Genomic DNA, 25,543 nt, shown 5'->3' with positions numbered 1-25,543 from the left:
ATGTGCCTTCTCTCAACTACAATTGGAGATGCAGTTGGAGAAGCTATTCAGGATCGTAGAATTACATCTCCTGAACAGACCATCCGAGCGCATGTCCACTGTGACTTTGAAGATGATCGATGTAGTTTGCTTTTGTAGACAGGTTGAAAAGAGAAGAAGAACACTCAGGAAAACAAAAAAACAGCACTAAGTAGTAGTTTGATTAAAATAATATAGCGGATAAGCCTAAGCCAAAACTGAAAAGTGCTCAAGATTAATCTTGAAGTGGAAGATCCAGCCAGCAAGTAAGAAGCAACAGAATTGTGAAAACATAATTTAGCAATCTTTGTGATATTTTTGTTCATAAATACACTTTAACCCATGCTGAGCACCATACAAACAAAGAACAAAAAGTAGCTCCCTCTGACCCACTAACTGATTGCTTTACACTAAGTTTAAAGAAGACAACAGCCTGTTGTCAACAGAGGTAGCACAGCAAAGGTACCAGACAATCCTCATTTCATGTTTGTGACTATTGCACTGTGGCTGACAATGTATAAATTATTTATTTATTTTATTTAACATTTGTTGACCGGGAATGTCCGACTAGGTTCCACAGATCCTGTTTTCAGCAGAGGCCCGGGGAGAAATGCTCCAGAATCATGTCTTTAGAATGTGGGAGGAAACCGGAGTACCCGGAGGAAACCCACCCGAATGCAGGGAGAACATGCAAACTCCACACAGAAGGCACCCCAGCCGAGAATCAAACCGGAGAACCTCTTGCTGTGAGGCGACAGCATTAACCGCTGCACCACTGCACCACCCATTTCAGCAGGCCATGAGGCCAGTATGTAATTCACAGTCATTCTGCTAACTTTTTTTTTTATTTTTTTGGTATTCCAGGGACCAAGACACTGAGGGGGGCACATGCCCCCTTTAGTGCCACCACTATAGAAGTCTCCTATTTCTATCTGAAAAATAATATTTCCCCTTCTTCCATGAAATTACCTTCCCAGACAGTAGCTTAACATTTCAGTGACTTGTATCCTTTAGTCATAAGAAAAGAATTATGAAAATGTGTTATAAAGCTGTTCACAAAGTTATACATCTACCTTTAATTTTTGGAATGTGATGATATAGTCTTCCTTTTTAAATATTATAAACAAGCACTTAGAATTTAGATTTTCCTTTAAAGCCCATGATAAAAATGACTAGCCATTCTTCAGATTTGGGCTTGTTTTTGCATTCTGTTAACATTATATCCCTAAAAGGGTGATTGGTATTTGAATACCTCATTTGGGAAGTAAATTAACTATATTCAACAACTCCTGGTGTTGTGTTATTTGGTTTAAAATTCTGTGAAATGGTAAAGTGTTGATGGTGCAATAGACTCTGAAACAACAGTCTCACAACCTTAATAAGGATCATTATTCTACAACTAGACTGTTGTTTTCCTCTTCCTCCTTCTGCCTTACCTCTCTCTGCTAAACATAGCCTGACAAAATAGGCACAGTTGCTTAATCAGGGCAAAGCGTAATGGCCATAAATACTGCTCTGTGCTCCACATTATGGTGCACTATTCTTAGGCTTGCACTCACATGACTTAGAAAAGGCATTTTTCTGTTTGGTTGTTTTTGTTTTTTGTTTTTTGGCAATGTGCTGGGCATTGATCCAACGTAGCATTTAAATAATCATGCCAGGTGATTTTCAAGAGAAAGTATTCAAGGAAATTATAATTCTCAAATCATTTTGATGTAAAGAAAAATGAAGGTGATTTCATTGCATATGTGATATACATGCTAAAGATTTTTTTCTTTACTGGGATATGTAAAACATGAAACCTGTTATATTAAATTTGCATTTGTTTTACTGTTTATGTATTATGTATCCTTCTTAAAAAAACATTAGGGTTTATAGATTCTTACTAAACTTACAGCTGAGGAGAACATTGAGAAATTCAGCTATGATATCCATTTCTGTTGAGAGACTAACAAGATCCCCCATTAAGTATTTCCCCCCCAAATATCTGAACTGAAAATTTGGAGTCACCTATCCAGTCATCCAGACTGCCTTTAAAGAGTGCTAATGAAGTCCTCTACTTGTTCTACAAGAGTAGCCTATTCCACAAATAGGGAATACATTGGGATAGGGGCCTGTCACTCTATTTGGTGTTGTCAATATAGAAAAAAGATTCCGACCGTCGTATAAAATAATTTAATGTGCAAAACTTTCAAGTAAAATGAATTCATTGAGAAAGGGTATTTTACTTGAGAGTTTTGCATATTAAATTATGTTATGCAATGGTAGAATCTTGTTTCTTTTTTGTTCCACTTGGTTGTATCAGGTTCCTTTCAGCTGCATGATCTGATTTGTTCTCATTGGTGTTGTATGGTATGATAAGTATAGGTCACATGAGTGGGTGTTATGTGGCTGCTAGGTCTTTCAAAGTATGGCAGATTAAGCAGAGATCACACTACAGGAGTTGGTACAACACTGAGCAAGGGGACAGGGCTTTTAATCTGTCAGGATAACTAAGAGTACTGAACCTGAGAGATTTTTTGGTGAGAAAACTCTGTGGTCTCTCAAGATGATGTACGCGCTTAATGAAATATATATGACAAAAATGGCAATGTATTCAATAATGGCACTAATAAGGGAAGAATAAAGTGTATTATATCTCCTTTGAAGCCTGAGGACATACCACACAGGATATGTTATGCAAGGTTGAAGGGTTTTCTAACCACCACAGAAACATGGCATTCAAATGAGAGTCTACTCTCAACAAAGTTACTACAGTACCCAATGACTATGACAGATTTAAAGGTATATTATCTGTATAACTTGAAGTAAAGCTATATTTACCAAAAGAAACTAGATTGCATTTCTTATCACTGAAGGTATGCCTATAAGTAACACATCATCTCTTTGTTTGGTTTAGTCCTTGCTGGAGAATTTGAGTACCAGAATGGGGTTTGATAACTAACTGCCCCCATATTGCCATCATCAGCAAACTTGGTTAGCCATAGTCCACTGATTTTAGCTTTCGTGCCAGATTAATACATAGCAAAGGAGTTGGGGGGACCCAGGACAGAGCCCTGTGGGATAAAATTACTGATGCTTTTCTGTCTAGAGGAAACAGTGCTGACCATAATGGTACTGGTTTTGTGAGATAGTCAATTACCTGTCCAATGAACTATGTACAGCTTAATGGTCAGCTGGGAGAGTTTTTCTATAATCGCAGCATGGGAGATAGTGTCAATGTCTTTGGCAAAGTCCAGGTATACAGTGTAGATTGTTTACCACTTAGAATGGCCTCAGTTACCCTTTCAAAGAAATCAACCATTTGGAGTAGGCTTGATCTGTTTTACAAAGCCAAACTGGATATTTCATAGCCTTACAAGTAATGATAGTGAGACTAATAGGCCTGTAATTCCCAGGGTCAGTAGATGGGCTATTTTTATTCTAGGGTACTACAGCAGCCATTCTTCACACGTTAGTAACGTAACCAGTGGACTGACTCAACATGAAGGGTTGGCAGAGGAGTTTTGGTAGATGGAACTTAATGTTTTTCAGCAGACATCTAGGGATATCATCTGGAGCCACGAAACTTGTATTTTTAATTTTGAAAAATGTGAAAATGATTTAGTCTAAAGTAATTTTAATAGAGGAGGTGTAAGGGGTAATGGGTGATAGATGGGAGGATAAGTAGGATGGCATTGGAAGACAATGTGCCCGCAATAATATTGGCAGTGTGAAAGGTAAAAGGGTTAATAAGAGTCTGCCAGGAGAAGGCATGCAAGTAAAAGTTATAGATAGCAGAATAATATATATATATATAAGAATGTATTGCTGAATTTGGCAAAGCTGTTTTTAGCTATGACAAATATTAGCCAATGATAAAAGGATGTTAAGAAATATGCGTATGGAGGTCCACGACTTATTTGTCTAAAATCTAAAACTAGGGCAGCATTTACTAAAACATAGTGATTTATAATGTAAGTGGCTTGTGAATATTTCAATTTGTTAATACCTATTAAAGGGATATGTAGCTTTAAAATAGTAAAGGAAACAGTGAGTACCAAGTATGTGTTATTTTATGTTGAAAATAGTAAGCATTAATAGCCATTTTTCTATCTTAGTCCAGAATTTTGTGGCAGAACCAAAAAGCTGTGATCAGTGGTTAATCTTAATCTTTTAGACAGCTAATCATATAATGAATGTTGAAGTGCAATCACAAAAGACTTGTAGGGGTAAATCCAAACAATATGCTCCCAGGAGCACTGGTAGCTATGTGTCTGCACTACTTAGTGGAAACAATTATAAAAACAGGCAGCTGATGAGAATTGTTAAACTATGTGTGCCTTTAACGATCAACCATTGGAATCCAAACTGAATTATGGAAAATAAAAATAATTCATCTTCATCAGTTTTTCAAATTAATATAGGGCTTTCTTTGCATTTTTCCATAGATATCAGCAAACATCTGTTTCCTTTTATTACCTACCTCAGTAACATAATGAAATCAAGTGCAATACAAAACTGATGAAGCATCCAAAACATTAACTCCACAACATCTGATGTATAGTGCAGTCCTTCACTCAGAGCTTTCTCATGTGGTGGAATAAATGGGCCAATAATAGAATAAGACTTGATGAATATGGAACCTACTAACCAGAAAAATGACAGTATTACTTATAAATGTCCATAACTTGTGGAAGAAAGTGGATAAGACTTCTTCAGTAAACTAATATGTTATCTTCTACATACAGCCAATGTTTGTAATGTGGATTTATTTAGGTGATTACATTAGTTATTGGCTGCCAGATGTCCATGCAAGGGGTTATAAATTAAAGGCAATGCATTCTATTCACAACTGATGACTATTATTCATGCACTGCCATAGCTACAATTCAGCAACCTACTCTTGTAGGGCAAGTAGGGTATAAAGATAGAATGAAAAACAAATGAGCTACAGCAGTAACTCCAAACAAACACATGATGTTAGTTTTCCAGTCCCCTCCAAGGAAACAGTGCTGAGAAACACAAACACTGTAAAAGTAAATAAAGCAACCTGAACTGCCTAGTACGCCATTTCTGGTTTGCTGTGACACCAAAATAAATCATTTAGATCTGAATGTTTTGGGTTAGTAGAATATCTCTCAACTTATTTTGTCAAGAATTCTGGACAAAGCCAAAAATAATGTGTGTGTGTGTGTGTGTGTGTGTGTGTGTGTGTGTGTGTGTGTGTGTTGGGGGGGTGAAAAAAAGGACAAAATCATGAACACATTTTAAATATTACTTTAATTCACGACAAAAGTTAATAGAACAGTTGTTATCAACATCCATTACATTAAGAAGTATAAAATTCTAATGTCTGGCATTGTTGACTGACTATAATCATAACTGATTTACCAGAACATCAAAAAATTTACAAAGAACAGGACAAAAATTATTTGAAACAAAATCAGGGACATTCTGTGAAAATAGTGACAGTTGAGTGGTATAGATAGCTTTCAAAAAGGAATGACTGGTCACAATAACCATTTCACAATCTGAATACTTTTTAGAGATGCTGGAATTTAAATGATGAAGTTATGATTTTCTGAATGTTATTATAATTGTCTGTGAACAAGTCTCAGCAGAAAACTTTTAAGAATTTGTAGTCTGAGTAACAAGAAAAAGAATTAAAGAAAGTGCAGCTGTAGTCAACTTTCCATCTTCAACATATGGAACACTCTACTACCTGTCTATAGGTGGAACACCTGGGCAAAATGTTGAACATTTAACTAATAACTAGGAAGGAAGCTCACAGCATGGTTAAAAGGTTACTTTATACTGATAAGAAGTTTAGTCAGTGTCTAGTCTTACCAGAACAGGAACTTGGTTGAAATGTGGTATTATCCTTTTACATTATTTCTCATGGAGAAAAAAGTTATCCGACAGTTATGATATAAAAGGTGAGGTAGTGCGTTTTACCACACGCTCAGCTCTTAAACATTAGAGACTGTCCAGATATTCAAACAAGTTGCAAATCAAGTTATGTTGAAACACCCAGGGCCCCAGGAGGGCAAGATAAGCAACAACCCACTTCCACCCACACCAAAATACTAACTTCAGTAAACATCAAGCAATTCAAGTAGACATAGGCTAGCCTTGTTATTGGTTAAGTGGTTGATTTTTTTCCCTGAAATAAACTTAAAAGAGTTTTTCTATACCATCTCTGAATTTACACACATATACCACACACACACACACACACACACACACACACACACACACACACACACACACACACACACACACACACACACACACATGCATACACATGAATGCACACATGCATGCATGAATAAACCAGTCTCTCTTTTCCCAATATTACAACCAGGGTATGCTGGGAAACTGTATTTTATTCTTTAATATGCCACAACGTTTACTTTTATTACACATAAGGTCATCTCAACAATCTTATCTGCACAAATTGCATTGAGATTACATAATAAAAGCATGACTGTAACGTAGAATAAGTGTAATATTCACTACTGCCCCACTTTTATATTAGAGGTCTGTGCAAAGAAGACATAACAAGAGACACCAGCCTATTATTTTTGTACAAATTACACTGAGGTCGAGAAATAAAGGTTTGACTATTACAAAACAGAATAAGTGTAGAGCATCCTTATTCTATCTATTATACGTTCATAGTTTCATAGGTATATGTTAGGTTGACAACCACTAGGGCCTTTATAAGCCTAACCATGCAACCCAATTCAGTTGTGTCCAATTGTAACATGTGCATCCTAATTGCGGGTAGGTATGTTTGTTAGGAGGGTATCTTTATTAGGAAGGGTATGTTAAGAGGTTGCTATTATGTGAGGAGGTACAGTATGTTAGGGAAAGTTTACTTTTGGTCTTTGTTGGTTTTCATGGTCAACTATTAGCCTTCAATCACTTGTGGATTTAAGGTTAGTCAGTTTGAGGAAAGGTTATAAACCCATATATAGATTTATATATGGCTGTACTACTTTAATCCCGAAAGACCGGAAGCCAAAACACAGAAGAAAAAAAAAAAAACACAACATTTAGCATGGTCATACTTTCATATTAAAGCTAAGTATGAGCTGAAAAAGTGAAGCACGGCACAGATAAATAAATAAATAAAAGTAAGTGATGATGGCAGGGGTAACAGTTTCTCAATCTATTGTATTTCAAGAACAAATTTGCTTAGTGTCTATATTAAGTACCTACAGAAACTTAAGGCTGATCTATGCCATTACTAACAAACAGTAAACGCGACTCTGATCCACTCACTTCAGTCATCCTTCACTCTTTCTGCCCAAAATGGCACTAGATTAGACTACAAACCTTGTAAAGCAGTTTGTATCTAGCAACAGTTTTAGGCTGGATAGCATAGTTAAAAGCATTGCATTAATGGAAATGTATTCTGCTCCACCACTGTAACTGCTGTCATTATTAAAGCTTTGGAGCATAGCAGGACTACAGTTCCCATGGTGCACTGTGCTTACAGAGTTGGATCATGGTCAAATGGTGCCCTAAACAGGGTACTGGATATCCCCCCCTGCCACACCAATATTCCATTATTTGGCTAGCTCTCCAATTACCATAAAATACTGTTCAAACTTGCCATTTTCTTCTTTACTTTTACAATGACCACAGAGATTTGGATTTAATTTAAAACTTTTATTAATAAGTGTTTTGCAGCAAAAACATTGGCAGCCATATATTAAAAAACAGACTTAGCATGAGCAACAGTAAAATTCTCTTCACTTGAAACTCATAATTATTGAAAACGTATCTGGAAACTCATTAAAGTAAAACAGACATTCTAAGATGGATTATCCCACTGGATATATGGTTACTATTTAGTGGTGATCCAGGAGCACTGTTGAGTTATCTGATTTCTTCATAGTCACAGAAAGCAAATGAAGGTAGAATAAATCAAATCCTGTTTCCCTGGAAACAGAAAGCAGCTCCTTAATAGCCCAGACAAAATCGGAGATGTTCTGCAAAATCTGAGATTAATCCTAGGCAGACTACTCCAACTCCCTTAAAAAGTTAACAGAATAAAACATTTTGCATCCATGTGCATTTTCTGAACAAGATCTTTGAAACTTGTTTACTGTCTGAAATTTTGAGTGATTAATCAGAAAATGAATGTCTGACATACAGTTCAGAGGAATAAGACCCTACATTCCTAGCGAGTTGCTTCCTGTAGTTAAGGGTACAAGGTTTGATTTCTTTTACCTCCATTTACCTACTGCATGACTTTGGGCGAGTCACTTAACAAAACAGTGCTCCTGGATTGTCCTTTCAACCTGATTCCAAAAAATGTAAGTGCATTTTAAGCACTATGAAAGTCTAATAACCAACATTATTGACTGTAATTCTCAGTGATTTATCGGAAAATGAACAATCCAATATTTTGATGAGTGACTCTAATCCCCTGAAATGGAAGGTTCTCCTACTTCTTTGTATCTGGGTTTTAATGGGAGGTTGTAAAGTGAATGAAACACACACACACACACACACACACACACACACACACACACACACACACACACACACACACACACACTCAAAAACCCGCTGCAACTGCATTCTCACAACTGAACTATCTAATGGAAAAAAACAGACTTTTTTTCTTTTTTTTTTAAATATTTACTATTCAAAAGACTGGGTCACTCAACAGGGCTCACAGTTTTACAATCAGGTCACAATCCCCTGTGTGCCCTAGTGTAGTGCTACTTATGCCCACACTAACAAAGATATGATAGCAGGGAATACCAGCAAAGTGAAACTTAAGCTAAACTGAGAAAAGGGAACAGAATTGACCTTATTAGTACATATATTAAGTAATTTGTAGTCTTGTTATTTTCCTAAGTACATGATGCAGGAAGGAACTTTACCTTAATATGTTCATTTACAGGGATTCTGTAGTTGACAGTAGATGTTAGCTGTATACAAATAGTGCTGCACTTCTCTGTGCAGTACAGATAGGCAAGTCACAGGTGTTCTAGGGGCTTGACCAGCAAGGAGGACTTTCTGTAAACACGTGTAGTCTTATGGGACATAGCTAAACACAGCCCCGCAGTACAGAATGATAAAGCATACAACTGCTTACTTTAAATTCACAGGCAAAAGTCCAACAAAACTAGAATTAGGCAATCATTTTAAAGTTCCTGGTAATGGTAAACTGCAGAGCTAGCCAAGAAAGAGTTGGCATTTTCTCTTTTCACCAAAACCAGCAGCATAAAAATCTCTGCAGAAAAAAACACAGTTGCGACTCCCAGGTCTTTAGATTCCTTTGAACCCATAACCAATGTGAATAGCTTAACTGGAATGCTTTTTGTGTTTATTTATGCAAATGTTTATTTACTCTGTTAACTTGTTGGACATGCTGAGTTCACTATATGTATCCCTTTGTTATGAGAGAAATGTAGGCTTAACAACAGATTTATAACTAAAGAACACTGTTTATAATAACTTTAACAACCAATATACTCACACCAAAAATTAGTATGAATGTGCATTCCTTAGCTGAGCATATAATTAGGAATGCCAGAAAAATGATAAACTTTTGCAATGCAAATAATCAATTAAACTATATTTTAAGAAGGCAATTTTAATCTTTGTAACTAAGAGAAGGATAGATATCAGACCCATTTTGTTTATGGACATAAATATCATGAAGCATGAGGGAGCTGTCATATTTCAGCTTTAGGCAACAAGTGTGGTAGTCAAAGCAACATATAAATACCATTTAAATGATTTATTATTCATAAAATGAGTCAGAGGCAACACATGTAATGTTTCTTCATCTCTTGATCATAGTAAACTTTTTGCCTTCAATCACTAATAGTTACTGCAAGAATGTAGAAAGGCTGTTAACAGTGTATCAGGTAAGCCATAGAAAGGTAATTGCCTATCTTTGCTAAGGAAATGCTTGTCAGTGAATTTCAGGATGATTCAAAGTATACTGCTCTATCTGCTACCTCTCATATGCAAGAATAAGCGAGGATTGCAATATTTTAAGATCCATTTAGGTTTTACTCAAGCAGTCAGTCGCATCTCACACTTCTGATGTAGCAAGCTAGAATGCAAATAAGCAATGCTATTTGTACCTAGTCAAATGTGGCATTTGAATCCAAATGGTGGACTGAGCACAGCTTTATTTCTCTTATAAGATCAGCGCACTGGATACTGGTGTCATATAATTTTTTTCCTCAATATTATTATACTCCTTTATTGGAACAAGGACACAAATACAATCACTTTCATGCTGAAAGCAGTGGCATAATATACAAAAATGTACCCCGCCATTTAAAAACTAATAGTTTATGCAGCTCAGCGTAACCGCTGACATCACACTGAATATATGTATTGCAATAGGTACAAATGATAAAACACATTAAAAAGACTGCATGGTAACTAGGTTAATGATAGTAAGGTGGTGTGTACCATGTTCCACAAACAGGTTAATATCTTACTACCATTGCCTGATGCTTGTTAACCAAAAGTACCATGGCTATAAGGGAAACCATTTCAGCTTTGAGGTATATCTCAAAAATGTTAATTCACAAACTCCCTGGGATGTAACCTCAGGTGTCAAAGTCAAAGTAAACTTTATTGTCATTTAGATCAACAAATGCAGTGTATCACTGGATGAAATTTCGTTGCTTCAGGCTCATGTGCATTGAAAACAGTTTTCACAAGAGGGTGAAGGAAGCATATAAAGGAATAAATTCTAGACAGTACAAATATAAATACACACATAGATAACTTATCCACCAACCATTTTAAGATAGGATTGCAGCATAGCATAATTCACAGTTCCTGTACTTGTGCAAGTAATAATTTAGTTCAGATTGTATAACTTAAATAAACAGAATATTATAATTCTATGACAGTAAAGGCAATGATATTGCACTTATGGTGTTCTCAGGAAATGAGGGAGTGTTGACATTAAGGTTAGTTATTCAACAGTCTGATCGCTTATGGAAAGAAACTATTCCTGAATCTTGATGTTCTACATCTGATGCTTCTGTATCATTTCCCTGAAGACAGGAGGTGGAACAGTCCATGTGCAGGATGGTACGCTTCCCTTATCAGTTTCCCGACCCTGTCACAGCATCTGCAAGAGTAAAGATCCTGTAAGGACTGGGAATTTGATCCTGTGATTTTCTTGGCCTGCTTTACAACCTTCTGTAATGCCTTGCGATCTACGTATGAGTAGTTTCCATATCAGACTGTGATGTTCTTAGTCAGTATGCTCTGTAGAAGGTCATGAGGATGTGGGTGGTGATATTTGCTCTGAGTAACTTCCAAAGGAACTGGAGACATTGTTGAGCTTTCTTTACAAAGCTGGAGGTGTTTCTTGCCCTGCTTAGATCATCTGAGATGTGTACCCCTAGGAATTTGGTGCTTTTTACCCTTTCTACTACTGTGCCACTGATGGTGATGGAGGCATGGGGCCCCTGCTTCCTCCTGAAGTCAACAATGATTTCTTTTGCTTTGTCAACATTTAGTGCTAGGTTGTTGTCAGTACACCATCTGGTGAGGTGGTTCATTCCTCTCTGTATGCCCCCTCGTTGTGGTTTCTGATGAGGCTGATCACGGTGGTATCATTGGCAAACTTGATGATGTGATTTGTCTGATGTTTTGCAGAGCAGTCATGGGTAAGTATTGTGAAAAGAAGTGGGCATAGTACGCAACCTTGTGGGACCCCTGTGTTCAAGGTGATGCATCATAAGTGGTTCTTGCCAACTCAAACGGTTTAGGGCCTGTCTGTCAGAAAGTAGAGGATCCATTTGCAGAGTGTATTTTCTATGCCTAGTTGACTTAGTTTAGACAACAGCTGCTGCAGTATTACAGTGTTGAAGGCTGAGCTGAAGTCTATGAACAGCATACGTACGTAGCAATTTTTGTCTTCAAGATGGTTCAAGGTGTGATGTAATGCCAGGGATATAGCATCCGCAGTAGAGTGATTTAGTCTGTAAGCAAAATGTAAAGGATCAAAAGATGCAGACAGACAAGATGATATATGCTCTTTGACTATCCTTTCAAAGCATTTCATCACCACCAGTGTGAGTGTGATGGGTCAGTAGTCATTTAATGTGACTGGGGAATGACTTCTTTGGCAGAGGAATGAAGATAGCAGACTTGAAGCATCTTGTGACACTTGCCTGTCTGAGAAATGAGGTTGGGGTGAGATGAGGTTGGGTTCTCCTCCGATCTTCTGTCAGGGTGCATACTTCTACAGTCAGCTGTGAAAACCAATTCTGTTCCTTGAAGCTCACTGCCTTTACCAGTAGATGAGAGAGGGCAATCCAAATATCTGCTTGTGTCAGGATTTCAGCACTTTGCAAACTTAGCGATGACTATAGATCTACACTTGTGCTTTGTACCTGCTGAAAGATGTCTGCAGAAATTCCATTCTACATAATTAGTACACCTCATTTGCCAGGATTCCAGTATCATCACAGGCAAAATAGAGCACCTGCTCTCACAATCAAGGTGTAGCTCACAGTGCCCAGGTATGCACCTTCTCTCACAATCAAGGTGCAGCTCACAGTGCCCAGGTACTTTTAAGAACATCATGAACACTACTAAAGATGGTCTCTGAATAATTTTCAGTGTATGACCCCGGATAGACTCTGTGACATTAAACTTTAGTTCATTTATTAGCTGACATATGTGGAATGCCCCACTATCCTAAGACACTTCTAGTTGCGGTAGTACCTAATTTACGTGGAATGCCCTGCTATCCTAAGATACTTCTAGTTATAGTGGTACTTAATACATGTGGAATGCCCCACTGCCATAAGCCACTTCTAGCTGGGATGGTACCTAATATTTGAGGAATGCCCCTCTATCCTAAGATACTTCTAACTGTGGTGGTAAGTAATATCTGTGGAATGTCCCACTATCCTAAGACATTTCCATTTTGGCGATACCTGATGTATGTGGAATGCCCGTCTATCATGATATATCTCTAATTGTTGTGTTATACTCAAAAGAAAAGTAAAAGTAAGGGCTTCCATTAATTTAATCACTAGTCAAAGAATAAAATATTGCAAACCATTCTCAGTTGTAAAAAAATCCTGAAAATCTTTATTCCGTAAGCCACAATTCTCATAAAGAAAAAAAAAACTCTTCCTATGATGAGTGGGTAAACTTCCAGAGTAAAACACTGCAGTTGCTTGGCAAAAATGGTACAGAATTTAGTTTAAACATTAATTAGTTAACCAGGTTTGTAATTTGGTTTTCCTACATTCAGTTGACTGTAAACTGTATCAGTATAGACTCATTGATTTGTAGTCCCCAGAATGGAACTGCCAGGTCACTCTTCACTTAGAAAATCAATGACTATTCCATTTCTGTTTGTACACTAGCACTGATTCCAAATGTCTGCATGTTTCTTATATCTTTGGTCATGCAACTATGGAGTCACTGTTTATAAGTAAGATGGAAAGAGGATCAAAGCCCCCCAAACAATAGCAGTCCAGGATTAGGCCCTCCCCCATAAAATTGTTTTTTTATTTGTTTTGCTGCACTGAAGCTTCAGTACGTTTGTTTATCCAGCTGATAAAATATAACAGAAGCCAGCAGTTAATAGTAAATACAGACTTTTTCCTTGGCTTGATGATGACTCTTATTTATAATATCACTATAGTACTAGGTTTATTACCTTCACTTTGTTTAGTTCTGAATAATGTAGTCACAGAAGGTAATATCTGGTCTTTTATCCAGTTATACAATTCCATATAATGCAATCTGGGTCAGGGCCTTTTGCACAGAATGAGGTGCCTGAAAAGCATTTAGGTTCATAGGTTTTTACTAGCCCAGTGACCGCTTAGGTTCACAGGCTATTACCCAACCTACTTGGGTCATGAGTATCATGGGGGGGGGGGGGCATATTAGTAAGCAGGTAGCTAAAGATTTGTACAGGAGGTGTTAGTTAGGATAATACTTTTCTTATTGACAGCCTCTATCTGTAAGGGACATGGGTGCCAGACAAGGGGGTAAATTTAGGAGTTCCCATCCAGTAGTCAAGATTTTATTTGAATAGGATCAAGGTTGAACTCTGTTTTACATGGATGAGTAGCATATTCCATAGTGTGGGGATCATTTGGGGGCACATATCTGTCTCTCTACACATTCTGTTTATCTCACAAGCAAAGTTTAGATCCCTGGACATCATGTTTCTGGTACTGTTTGTTTTACACATGTGCAACAGATCCATCAGGGCTTGGCATGAGGAAGCCCTATAAGTCAGGCAAAGATACCCTCTCAGCAGCCTGTAGGAGACTGAATACAGAGACAAAACCTTTAGGCATTCAGTGTAGAACAGGGTATTCATGGCTTGAATTCTCTTGGTGAGAAACCTTTGTGGGTTTTCCAACTGTTGCAAGTGTCTGGTTAGATACATTCCAAAGGAACACTGTGTTCAATGATGGGTCTGATAAGGGCCTAGTAAAGTGATATTTTATCTTCCTTGGACCTGAATGCCATATCCTGACCTATATGTTGGGCAACAGAGAATGATTTATTATCTTAGCTACATGTTGGTCAAACATCAGATATCTGTCTACATATATTCCAAGATCCCTTACTACTGTGTTGATTCTTAGAGGTGTTTTATCAATGGAGTAATTAACTTGCATTGACAGTTTCCCAAAGGGCATTAAAATGCATTTTTTTGGCACTGAGTTTTAGGCCATGGCTTTGGCACAAGTCACTTGTCTGTGATAAATCCACTTGCAAGATGTCTGTGTCTTGAAGGGAATATATAGTAGCTTTATATTTACAGTTAAGAAATAAAACTGACTAGGGTATAATTCCTCTCCTCACAGTGTTAGTGTCGGATCAAAGCACTAACACTTCCCACAAATTTCTCTTAATGCTGTCCTGACGATCTGTTATGCTATGTTACAGCTGAGTGTGGTATTCTCACAGGCTCAGCAGTGGACTACCCCGTTACATGAGGCATTGTTATCTTCCTCTCTCCTTGCCCCATTTTCAGATGTAAGGCTAAGATTCAGCCTCGTTTGTCTACTAAGGAATACTCATGAGTAGCTGCAGAGTCCAAATGCTACTATTCTTTAACAAAAACCACCAACACTTATTGCTACACCGTTTCTTTAACAAAGGCTCCTTAACTCTTGCTTAGACTTCTCATAGTTCCCCCAGTGCTGCCTGTTTCTTAAAACTAGAATTACTACATCTCTGGTGAGCCTCTGTCACTGTTCTTTCCAGCACTCCCTTGTGCTGATCTTCTATTTCAGTTAAATCAGCTCTGGAAGTGATATAACATGCTTTCAGTTCAGATTTTAGACTGCCTCACCAAATTAAGGCTTGGTAACCCACTAAAGGATTTAACAAGAAACAGAGTGAAACTGCTTGAGAAAGATATTCCTTAGCTTCTGTTTGGGATTTGGAATAATGGTGACATCAAATGCTGGATCACAAAAGACTCATGTTCCATTAGAAAGCATCAATATTGACTATCACCTTTATTAAGCTAGCTAATATTAACCAACAGTTAAGCATATTAGATGATTGCAGAGATGAAATGGAATATGTGGAACCTGACCTCACACGGTGCACCACACAAAGCATCAATCTATCCCTGGTCTCTGAGCAGCACCCCCAGTATCTTATATACCATCCTGTTCTACTGTCTTCTAATCTTAGACCCAAAGCAAAATGTATAACAGCATTAAGGTCTCCCTACTGATTAGGATGGCACTCCTCTCTCTGTTCATGGACTAAACCTCTTATAATAGCAAACAAAAAAGGCTGGATGTTCATATTCAAGGCATATAGTGCTACCAATAAGACATCCACTACAGGGGTGGCATATTTATGTACCAGTCATTTACCATTTATCTCATGCTTATAGTCCAGCAGAGATCATCCAAGCCTACCGAGTACAAGCATCAACACCTCATGCTTAAAACTTTGCACAGAATAGCTCAGTACTAAAGATTTTCACAGAATTGCTCAGTATGTGGTTTGGCCACCAACCCAACAGATACCCTAACTAATTTCTACTATCATAATGGTATCACACCTTTCTTTTGAGTATACCTGTAAACACTGTGCCTTTTACGTGTTATATTAAACCCTGATATTCACAAAAAATGTACTTTGTCATTCTGCTGTACAAGATTGTCATTCTGCTGTACAAGATGAGCACCGCCGAGGCATTCACTAAGTAGTCTTTTTCTGGCTCCATTGCATAATTCCGGTGGAATTACTAATTCCATAATTATTAATTACTCATTGCCCTCATCCATCATCAGGTTTACCATCATCTCATTTTACCACCAGACTAGGTCTAATTTTGAGCTGGGACAGGTGCAGTCCATAAGGGCATGATTGGGGAGAGGTCTTGCCATCATTGCTTCAGTGGGGGGATTGGGGAGAGGTCTTGCCATCATTGCTTCAGTGGGGGGATTTCTTTTTATGACTTACTCCTAATTTCCCATCCCTGCCCCCCCCCCCATGCTAACCTACTTCCATCTGAGGGCTACTCCCTTCTGTGGAATGCACAGTTCATCAGGGAGTGCCTTATATGAGCACCCATCCCTCTAGACCAGAACCTCATGTGCTCAAGACACTCAAAACTGGGTCACCTGGGTAATAGTTGGGGTTTTATCCCACTATGCCACTGTCTAAATAATCTTAATTATAGTTAATTATGAGATGGGAACATAAATGACAATACCGGTGTTGTAACTAACTACTCACTACTATACACAGTAGATCACTTACTATTTGCCCTTATTGATGGCACACTTTAGGTTGATAACCATTATGCTCTGTAATGCATGTCGTGCAAAAGATGGCTAAAATGTGATATTCCTGTGGTTTCAAAATATCCAGTTGTGCTGTTTATAGTGGTTGGTATACTCTGCAACCTGGTCCATCTAACTGTTCATAGAATTGTTCATCCTCTCATTATGAAGAAATTGCATGTTTTTAAACAGAAAGACTGACAATATAAGGCATTCCTTCTCCTACACACATCTGCAGTGCACCTCTCTGTGAGATTGGTAATACCATGACTTCCTGTCTCTTGGAATGTTCCACAGAAAGCTGTGCTTAGCTCATATTTACGTTCATTGTTTTTGGGTCAGATGTCGAAAAGTTATGATGCTGCCAGGTTAATTCCATCTGCTAACTAGACACTGCTCTTTTCATTGTCCTCTGTGTTGACTGTATAGTCAGTAAAACCGCTACTTAAACATCTTTAAAATAAAATGCAGACAGTTTGGGTGTATACCAATTTTTATCCTTCTTTTCTATATCTTTTTATTACCTGCTTGGAACTCCTATCCACAACCCCATCAAACTATACTTCTGCAAAGCTTCTTCTTGTTATTCTGGACACTGTATTCCGATATGTTGTTGTTGTCTTTCGGCTTTTTCCCGGTTAGGGGTCACCACAGCAGAACTCCGGTCCGCTAATGATTGGCAGTAGATTTTCACGAACGCCGAGGTTCAATCTTCAATGAAGGCATGCCCATTTACACATGTCTTTCGAATGCCCACCCAACCAGGGAGAGGACACGCAGACTCCACACAGAAGGCACTCCTGCAACTCTTATCAGCAGTTTGACATGCTACATAAAGTCGAGGTTTGTATTATTTACTGTGTCAGAGCAGCTACAGCCTGTGCTTTCCTGATACCCAGACCCTGTATGTTTTCCATATGAGAATTAATATTTCAACAACTGCCACACATTAGTGTGAACTAGCCTATAACAAGATTACAGACTGTTTGCATACCATTCTGATCTCACCACTGTGAAGCTTTAAAGCCTTTATGACTGACATTTCAAATAGGCTGTTTTGGGTCCATGTAAAAAAAAAGAGCTGTATCTCCAAAATAGCTTGATACATTCTCATGAAATTGCAGGGAATTAAGCAAGCCTAGCCACTCAGTGATGTGAACAGTGGCTCTAGGTGATGATCGTTGTTGATTTTATACCCATACCGCACGTACAAAACAGGAAAAAGAGGATCATTGCTGATGCTCACTGATTCAGGGATAATTACCTATGACATACCCTAAAAAACAAAAAGCACCACCTTACTCAAATCTACTAACCCTAACCCTACATGCTACCCCTGCCCCAACACCTAACCCTGCACATTAGCCCCCTGCCCCCAACACCTAACCCTACTCATTACCTTACTAAAAAACCCTTGCTGTAACAGTACCACTAATCAAGACAAAAGGGCACACAGCACCTATAACACCAAAAGTACAACAATAAATCTATCCCTTTACCTAACACACAAACATTTGTACATTATTACTACCCACTATAATACAGACTAGCACAATTTCAAAACTACCACCTTTTCAGTCAGATATTAATTTACTGCACACTCCTGCATATCTACTGTGATTCTCACAAATGCACAGCCACTAGGACACCGTACTACAATTTCTGTGAAAGGACTACATTTGTACTGTTGCTTATTTTTATTCTCACAAAACTTATCTGCCACATGAAATGTCTATCAAATGAAATACACGTATTTACTCAAATCCAAATGGCAAAAAATGGTTTGATATATAGGCCTGCTGGTGCCACATATCAATAATAAACCATAACTCTGAAAGTATTTGAAATTTTCTACCAAAATTCTCAGGAATATATATATATATATATATATATATATATATATATATATATATATATATATATATATATGGGGTCTCCTTGACTTCATCGACACGCCGAAACGCCGACGCTAAGAAGACCGACACAAGAAGACCGACAAGACAGATGATCGACAATGTGAAATCCCGACAGCCGAAACACCGACATGGGCAACGTGTGAGCGCGAGCGGACAGGTAAGTGTGTGCTAGTGAGGGATTTAGCGTTAGGGTGCGGACAGGTAAGTGTGTGCTAGTGAGGAATTTAGCATTAGGGAGCAGACAGGTAAGTGTGCGATAGTGAGGGATTTAACGTTAGGGAGCGGACAGGTAAGTGTGAGGGTGCGGGAAAGGTGAGTGTGCGGTAGTGACGGACTTTAGGTGTATGGGCGGGTTAAGTGAGTTAGGGTTAGGGTGCGGGTAGGGTAAGTGTGCGATAGTGATGTAATGTAGGTTTAGTGGCGGGTTAAGTGAGTTAGGGTTAGGGTGCGGGTAGGGTAAGTGTGCGGTAGTGTCGGACTTTAGGGTTAGGGTTTGGGTTAGGGTTAGTGCATGTATAGTTGTGTGTTATGTGTAGTTTACGTTTTGTGTGTCGGTGTTATGGTGCTCGGTTTTGTGAGTTGTCGGTTTTGTGCGTTTTCGGTGTTCTGGTGTCATTGTTTTGAGTGTCGGGTTCGTGGCGTATCGGTGTTGTGATAGGGAGCCATATATATATATATATATATATATATATATATATATATATATATAAAATATACATATATATATATATATATATATATATATATATATATATATATATATGTATATAAAATATATATATATATATATATATATATATATATATATATATATATATATATATATATATATATATAAATAATGGTACTCAGATGAAGAATGCAATTAATAGACAATGTCAGGTATAGACACTTGCACAACTGTATTCTAATGTAATGTATGTCACTACATGTGAGTCGACATTGTGATGGGGGCTAGCACAATGTCAACGACATAAAAGTACTTATTCCAGATAAATGATGCTGAACATTGAAATCATGTTGTGAACTTAAACAAAGGGATATAAATGCAGATATATAATACAAGATCATTTTGTCTCATTTTTTAATATTATAATATAATAATTGTATAAAGTGCCTCAGATAAATATACAAAGTTAATGGTTTAATTTGTTTTGTTTCAGTGATAATGTATGCCAGTGCATAGACTTGAAATATGAACAAACAATGGCCTTGGTACAGGAATCTGGCACAAAGGAATCCAAAAATTATAGTCAAGAAAATGAAGAAACAGTTTTCAAAGGAAAAATATTCTGTGCTGGTGAAATTAAGTTTGAAGGCATGGGAAGGCAGTTTGGTCAGGTATGTGACTTTTGCATATATTTATACTAGCAAGCTGGGTTTCTTTTACTATAATATCTTTATGTCAATATCAGTTTATCTTCAATAGTGTTCCAATGACTTCACGGGCCATGTTTAGAAAATGGCTTTTGGATTTTAAAGCATGTTAACTCCATTTGTGTGGAGAGATTTGTTGGGTCAGGGACCTGAAGTGTTAGAGTGTGGCATTCAGATATGCTGTTTGAAGAAAAAAGGATGCCTTATCAGAATTTCAAGTTTGCACAATGTGAGTCATAACCCCCCCCCCCAAAAAAAATTAAGTGGAAGTATTTACCTGTAACAGTGATGTTCAAAATTCACTGTTACATATTAAAATCATTTTTACAGGGGCTACCCCAGACTTAGTTCTCAGCTCTCCAGATTTTTGCAGAATGTTATGCTATTAACTCCCCAAGTGATACTGACATCCTACAGAATGGCCTCACTGAGACCAATGACTGGTGTCAAAACCATGGCCTTGAGGTCAATGCCAAAAAAATGTGTCATCATCCCCTTTAGAAAAAAAACAGGTTCCCATGAACTACCACATTGATGATAGTCCACTGAACACAGAAAGCGCTATAAGAGATCTGGGAACACAGGTTGGCAACAACCTCTCTTTTGATCACCACATTGCCACTGTGGTCAGAAAGTCCTTCTATGTGGCATATCTCATTACTAAGAGTTTTGCATCCAGGAAGAAAGAGGTCATTGTCTTCCTCTGCTCTTCCCTCATTAGGCCAGTCATCGAGTACAGCGCCCATTTGGCATGTACCTCACTAGATACCTGCAACAACTGGAGCGACCGCAAAATTACCGCACAAAGAGGATCCTAGGCCTTAAACACTTGTCCTATATGGACAGACTCAAAAAACTCCAACAATTCTCTGTCTCGCCTACTTAGAGGCAATCTCTGCTTGACTTACAAAGCAATGTCTGACCCAGCTCTGTTAGAAATGCTACATCTAAAGAAAGCCCAATTCCTCCACACCTCACCCTCCAGACACCTCAAAATCATTACCACAATCAAAAGAATGTACTGAAGGGACAGGTTCATAACCCAGAGACTGCCCATGCTATGGAATAGACTTCCCATACATGTCAACTAGAGCACCTCGCTGACTCTCTTCAAGAGAAATCTTGATGAGTGTATGGGAAAAAGAAAATTCACCCCCAGGGATAACTCCAGTGTCTCTACTCGACAGAGGCACTGAGAACTAAGGTCAGGTGGCATGATGCCAGGCTATGCTTGTAAAGACCCTAGGGCCATTAGCCTAGTACACACCTACGAACCTATGTCCCAATATTTGACTCATGTTTTTGGTCAGTTTCTCATAAAATTTGTGATTTTTCTGGCAAACCACTAGAGATCGCAGTCCCTAAATAATGACTGCATGCTTAAACAAAACCTGTTATTCTAGCAACTTACCAAGTTTATAAAGAGCAATATTTAAAATCTGTCTTTATTTTTGGTCCTGCCCCATTATTTTTTACTTTGTCCAGAGTTCTTCCACTAAAAGGTTGATAGGTGTGCCCCCATACCACACTATACTGAGACTGCAGTACATCAAAAAAGTGGGAAGTTTCTAAGAGACATCAGTTTCAGTCTTAGTATATCCTTTTGCCAATCACACTTAATTTTCCACTATTTTGGGACTCAGATTATCAACTCTCAAACATACACAGGAATATGGGGAAAGAAAGAATAGGACTGTTTTATTTTAAATCTGTCTTTATCTATTTCTTTGTATGCGCATGAGGACTTTCTATTACTTTTTTGCATTTCAGGTATCTTAATGCTAAGTTTTTAGTTCCATCTTGGGTATAAGTGTTCAGTTCTTTCATAATGGAGACAAGATTTTTGCAAGCTTTTAGTTCAGTTCCTCAAGATTTATTGTACTGCTTAGTTTGTATGGCACAGTTCTTTCTCATGTAAAGAGAAACTTCATTCAGGTTTATTTACAACTGGGAGACTTCCTCTGGGGAATTAACATGCTTTTTTTTTCTTTTCTTTTCATTTTATTTTATTGCTTTCTTTAACCACTGAAAGTTGTTTAATATGTCACTTCATACCATTTCTTTCTTAGAATTAGTGTTTATCATACTGCGGTGGTGGTGCTGTGGTAGCGTTGTCGCCTCACAGTAAGACGTTGTCCTGTTCGATTCTCAGCTAGAGCATCTTCTGTGTGGAGACATGCGTGAATGGGCATACCTTCGTTGAAGGTTGTGCGTCAGGGCTGGCAACTCGGCACATAAAAATCTACTGCCAATCATTAGCGGACCGGAGTTCCGCTGTGGCAACCCCTAACCGGGAAAAGCCGAAAGACACAAACAAACAATTTGTGTTCAGTTTTGAGTTTGGCTTTGAATGGGTGTTATGACTTCAGTGTCTTTAATGTATTTTTATACTTTTTACTATTTTTCTATTCTGCGCCATGTTGAAGTTATTCTGTTATAATTCATAGAGTTATTAGTACAATGATTATAATGTGATCTTTCATTTTACTTACAAATAAAAATACACACATACGTTTGCCTTTTCTGCATAGTATTAGAGTAGGAGTTGCCATTTGTGTTCAATCTGAGTTTGGTTTTAAATGAGTGTCATGGTTTAAATATTTTTTTTTACACTTTGTGATTTTAGTTACTGTTTTGCTTATTTTTCATAGTCTGGTGAGGCTTTTTTGTGTTCTATACCGTGATCTGTAAATTTACACACACACACACACACACACACACACACACACACACACACACACACACACACACACACACACACACACACACACACATACACACACACACACACACACACACACACACACACACACACACACACACACACACACACACACACACACACACACACACCAGAAAAACTTGGCTGAACCTCCCTATCATATGTCTTCTTACATGAGTCTGTTAATGTGACCATTATCGACTAGAAACTGTTTAACAACATGATTGTATTCATATAGTTTTCTCAATATTTCTTAAATTCCATGAGTAAGGTCTTTATAAGGAAGGAAGTCAATACTTTACATTAATAGTTGGTGTCTTTATGTCTCTTTTCAAGAACAAATGCCAAATTGGCCATTTGCCATATAAATAACTGTGCTGTTATGTGCTTTAAAATGTATAGGTACAAGTTGACACTTTCAATGATAACAGTATGATTTTATTTTAGTTCAAAAGAATATCAGGTTCCATTCAAAAGGAAGATGCATAACTTAGAGGGAATGACTAAATAAAAGCATCGTTTTGTGCAGTGATTTGAGAATATGGTTAATATATCTATACCTTGCAGCAGTCTTGGGTTTGAATTGCACAGCTTCCATTTACTTACTAGCTCAGCAAGTGTGTTAACCAGACAATCCTCTATGGCTGGGCCTCAAATGAGTCCTGTGAATCACTGCTTTAATCTGTCTACAAATGTTTATGTTTTTTTCCAACTATATATATATATATATATATATATATATATATATATATTTATATATATTACAAAAAGCATCTGTCAGCCAAGCTAACTATGGTCATGTATTATTTTTTTCTGGAAAAATATATGACCATGTTCTGAGTAACTCAATATGTACAGGCCATGCAACAGCAAAGATAGGCATATTCCAGATGTGAGACAAGAAATATTTCAAACTACTAAAAGACAGCCTCTTATTGATAACATATTCTTGTTTTTAAGTGTTTCACTTAATTTGCTTAACACAGAATTTATTTTCACAAGATGGTCTTTCACTCTGAGAGAAAAATAGAGTTTAATTTCAGCAGAGCATTCCAGATTCCATCAGGCCAACAGTCTGCCATGCTGATTTCTCTTTTGGTTTATATTAAAATTTAAAAGCTGAGCAATAATAGTCCAAATTATGGCTGCAAAATATCCAGTTTTTTTTTTCCTTTTTGTTATTTTACATGTTCTAACTGAGTAAGTTCAGTAGACAGAAGTGCCCCCTTTTTAGGGAGAACTCCAAGAACACTGTCTGATCAAATGATTTCTCCAGAGTCATACGGTAAGCAATAAGTTATAGATCATTAGCAGAGTCTTAATTCTCTACACTAAGTGCCAAACTGACTGTTAACAAATAACTAAAAAATGAAATATAATAATGATAAAAGAAATGAAAACTAAGGAACAGTTTCCTTTCAACTTTGCAGAATAAAAAATTAGTTTTCCTTTAACTCTTCACATTTCCCCTTTCCCTTTTCTAAAATACAAAATGAAGTTATATTAGGCCAACACAATAAGCATAGATTTTGTCACAGGATTTCTTCCATGGTATTTTACCTTACTAGATGACCTACCTTGTCAGTGCATCAACAGTTCAAATGTGAACTTCATGACATTATTCAGTGTTCATGTTTTAAGTCTCAACAAAAGAATGAGGAGCAAGTCCAAAACAAAAAACAGGAACCCAAATGCTGAACTAGAAGGAAGGAAAACCAAACTACTAGTGGATACTTGTAAAACAAATTCCTGAATTTAATGGTATTAACGCAAATAGAATACAAGCACAGTGTTTTCGTCTGGATACAGATCAGACTTCTTCAGATACATTTGTATTGAATAATAAGCCAATATATATACACACCAATTGTAAAACATCTCACTCATAATTAATTAACTAATTTGATGTTAGAGGATTACTGCTTTAAAGGAATACCTTGACAATAAATGCTAGCAACTAGTGTGTTAAATACGGAAAGAAAATTTTCTTCTTAAAAATATAAATATTTGATTTGTTTAAATAAATTGTTATAATACTCCAAAAATCATTAGATTACTAAACATTTGATTGATAAAATCTGAAGTTAAAAACTTGATTTAAAAGATAATCGATGAACAAATATTGTGGCCAAATGCAATTATTACAATTTGGCTATTCTAAGTTTTAATAATGGTGTAAGGGAAATGCTGTCGTTTAAACCTGGAAGTCTATTCGCCTCCAAGAAAACCTGCCAATATGCTTCTCTGTATGTCAACTTTGATTCCCAAGGTCTACCCCTGGGATCTTTTTGTACTGTTTCAATTACAAAAAAGCAATAATTTGCTTTGGGGCATGACAGGGAATGTCTATATAAAGCATTATGGTGATTCCTATTATTTATACTGTTCATATGTTCGTATATTCTACGCTTTAATTGTCTTTCGGTTTTGCCCACGTAAAAAATTTTGCAGCCCTTACAGCAAACCAAATAGACCAATCCTAAGCTATTACAGTTGGAATAACTGTGGGAGTACAATACTTTGCTCCTCGAAACTATTGTAACATGTTCATTGTGTATAATGTAAGAACACTGATTGCAAGCCCCACACTTGTATGTACCTTTCCTTTTCTGTAAAAAAACATTGCTATAATTAGTCGTTTCTAACAAGTTTTTAATGCTTTGTCCTTTTCTGAACACTAGTTTAATAGGTTTGTCCTTAAGGTTAGGTAAATCTGTAAATTCTGAGAACTT

General features: G+C 37.3%; 1 protein-coding gene across 1 annotated transcript in view; it reads left to right on the top strand.

The window, feature by feature from the left end:
• TRPM5 (transient receptor potential cation channel subfamily M member 5) overlaps window positions 1-25,543 on the top strand; it is a 749,498-nt gene that overhangs the window by 6,789 nt on the left and 717,166 nt on the right. The window contains exon 2 of the mRNA XM_044058928.1: window positions 19,876-20,053. Within this exon, the coding sequence (XP_043914863.1) occupies window positions 19,919-20,053 (135 nt within the window). The 5' untranslated portion in view covers window positions 19,876-19,918. The remainder of the gene's footprint in view (window positions 1-19,875; window positions 20,054-25,543) is intronic.

This window comes from Protopterus annectens, chromosome 17.part0, assembly GCF_019279795.1.
Source record: "Protopterus annectens isolate FY-2018-M chromosome 17.part0, PAN1.0, whole genome shotgun sequence".
Taxonomy (NCBI): domain Eukaryota; kingdom Metazoa; phylum Chordata; order Ceratodontiformes; family Protopteridae; genus Protopterus; species Protopterus annectens.
Note: the sequence above shows the minus strand (reverse complement) of the source record. Positions and strands in the feature narration are given on the sequence as shown.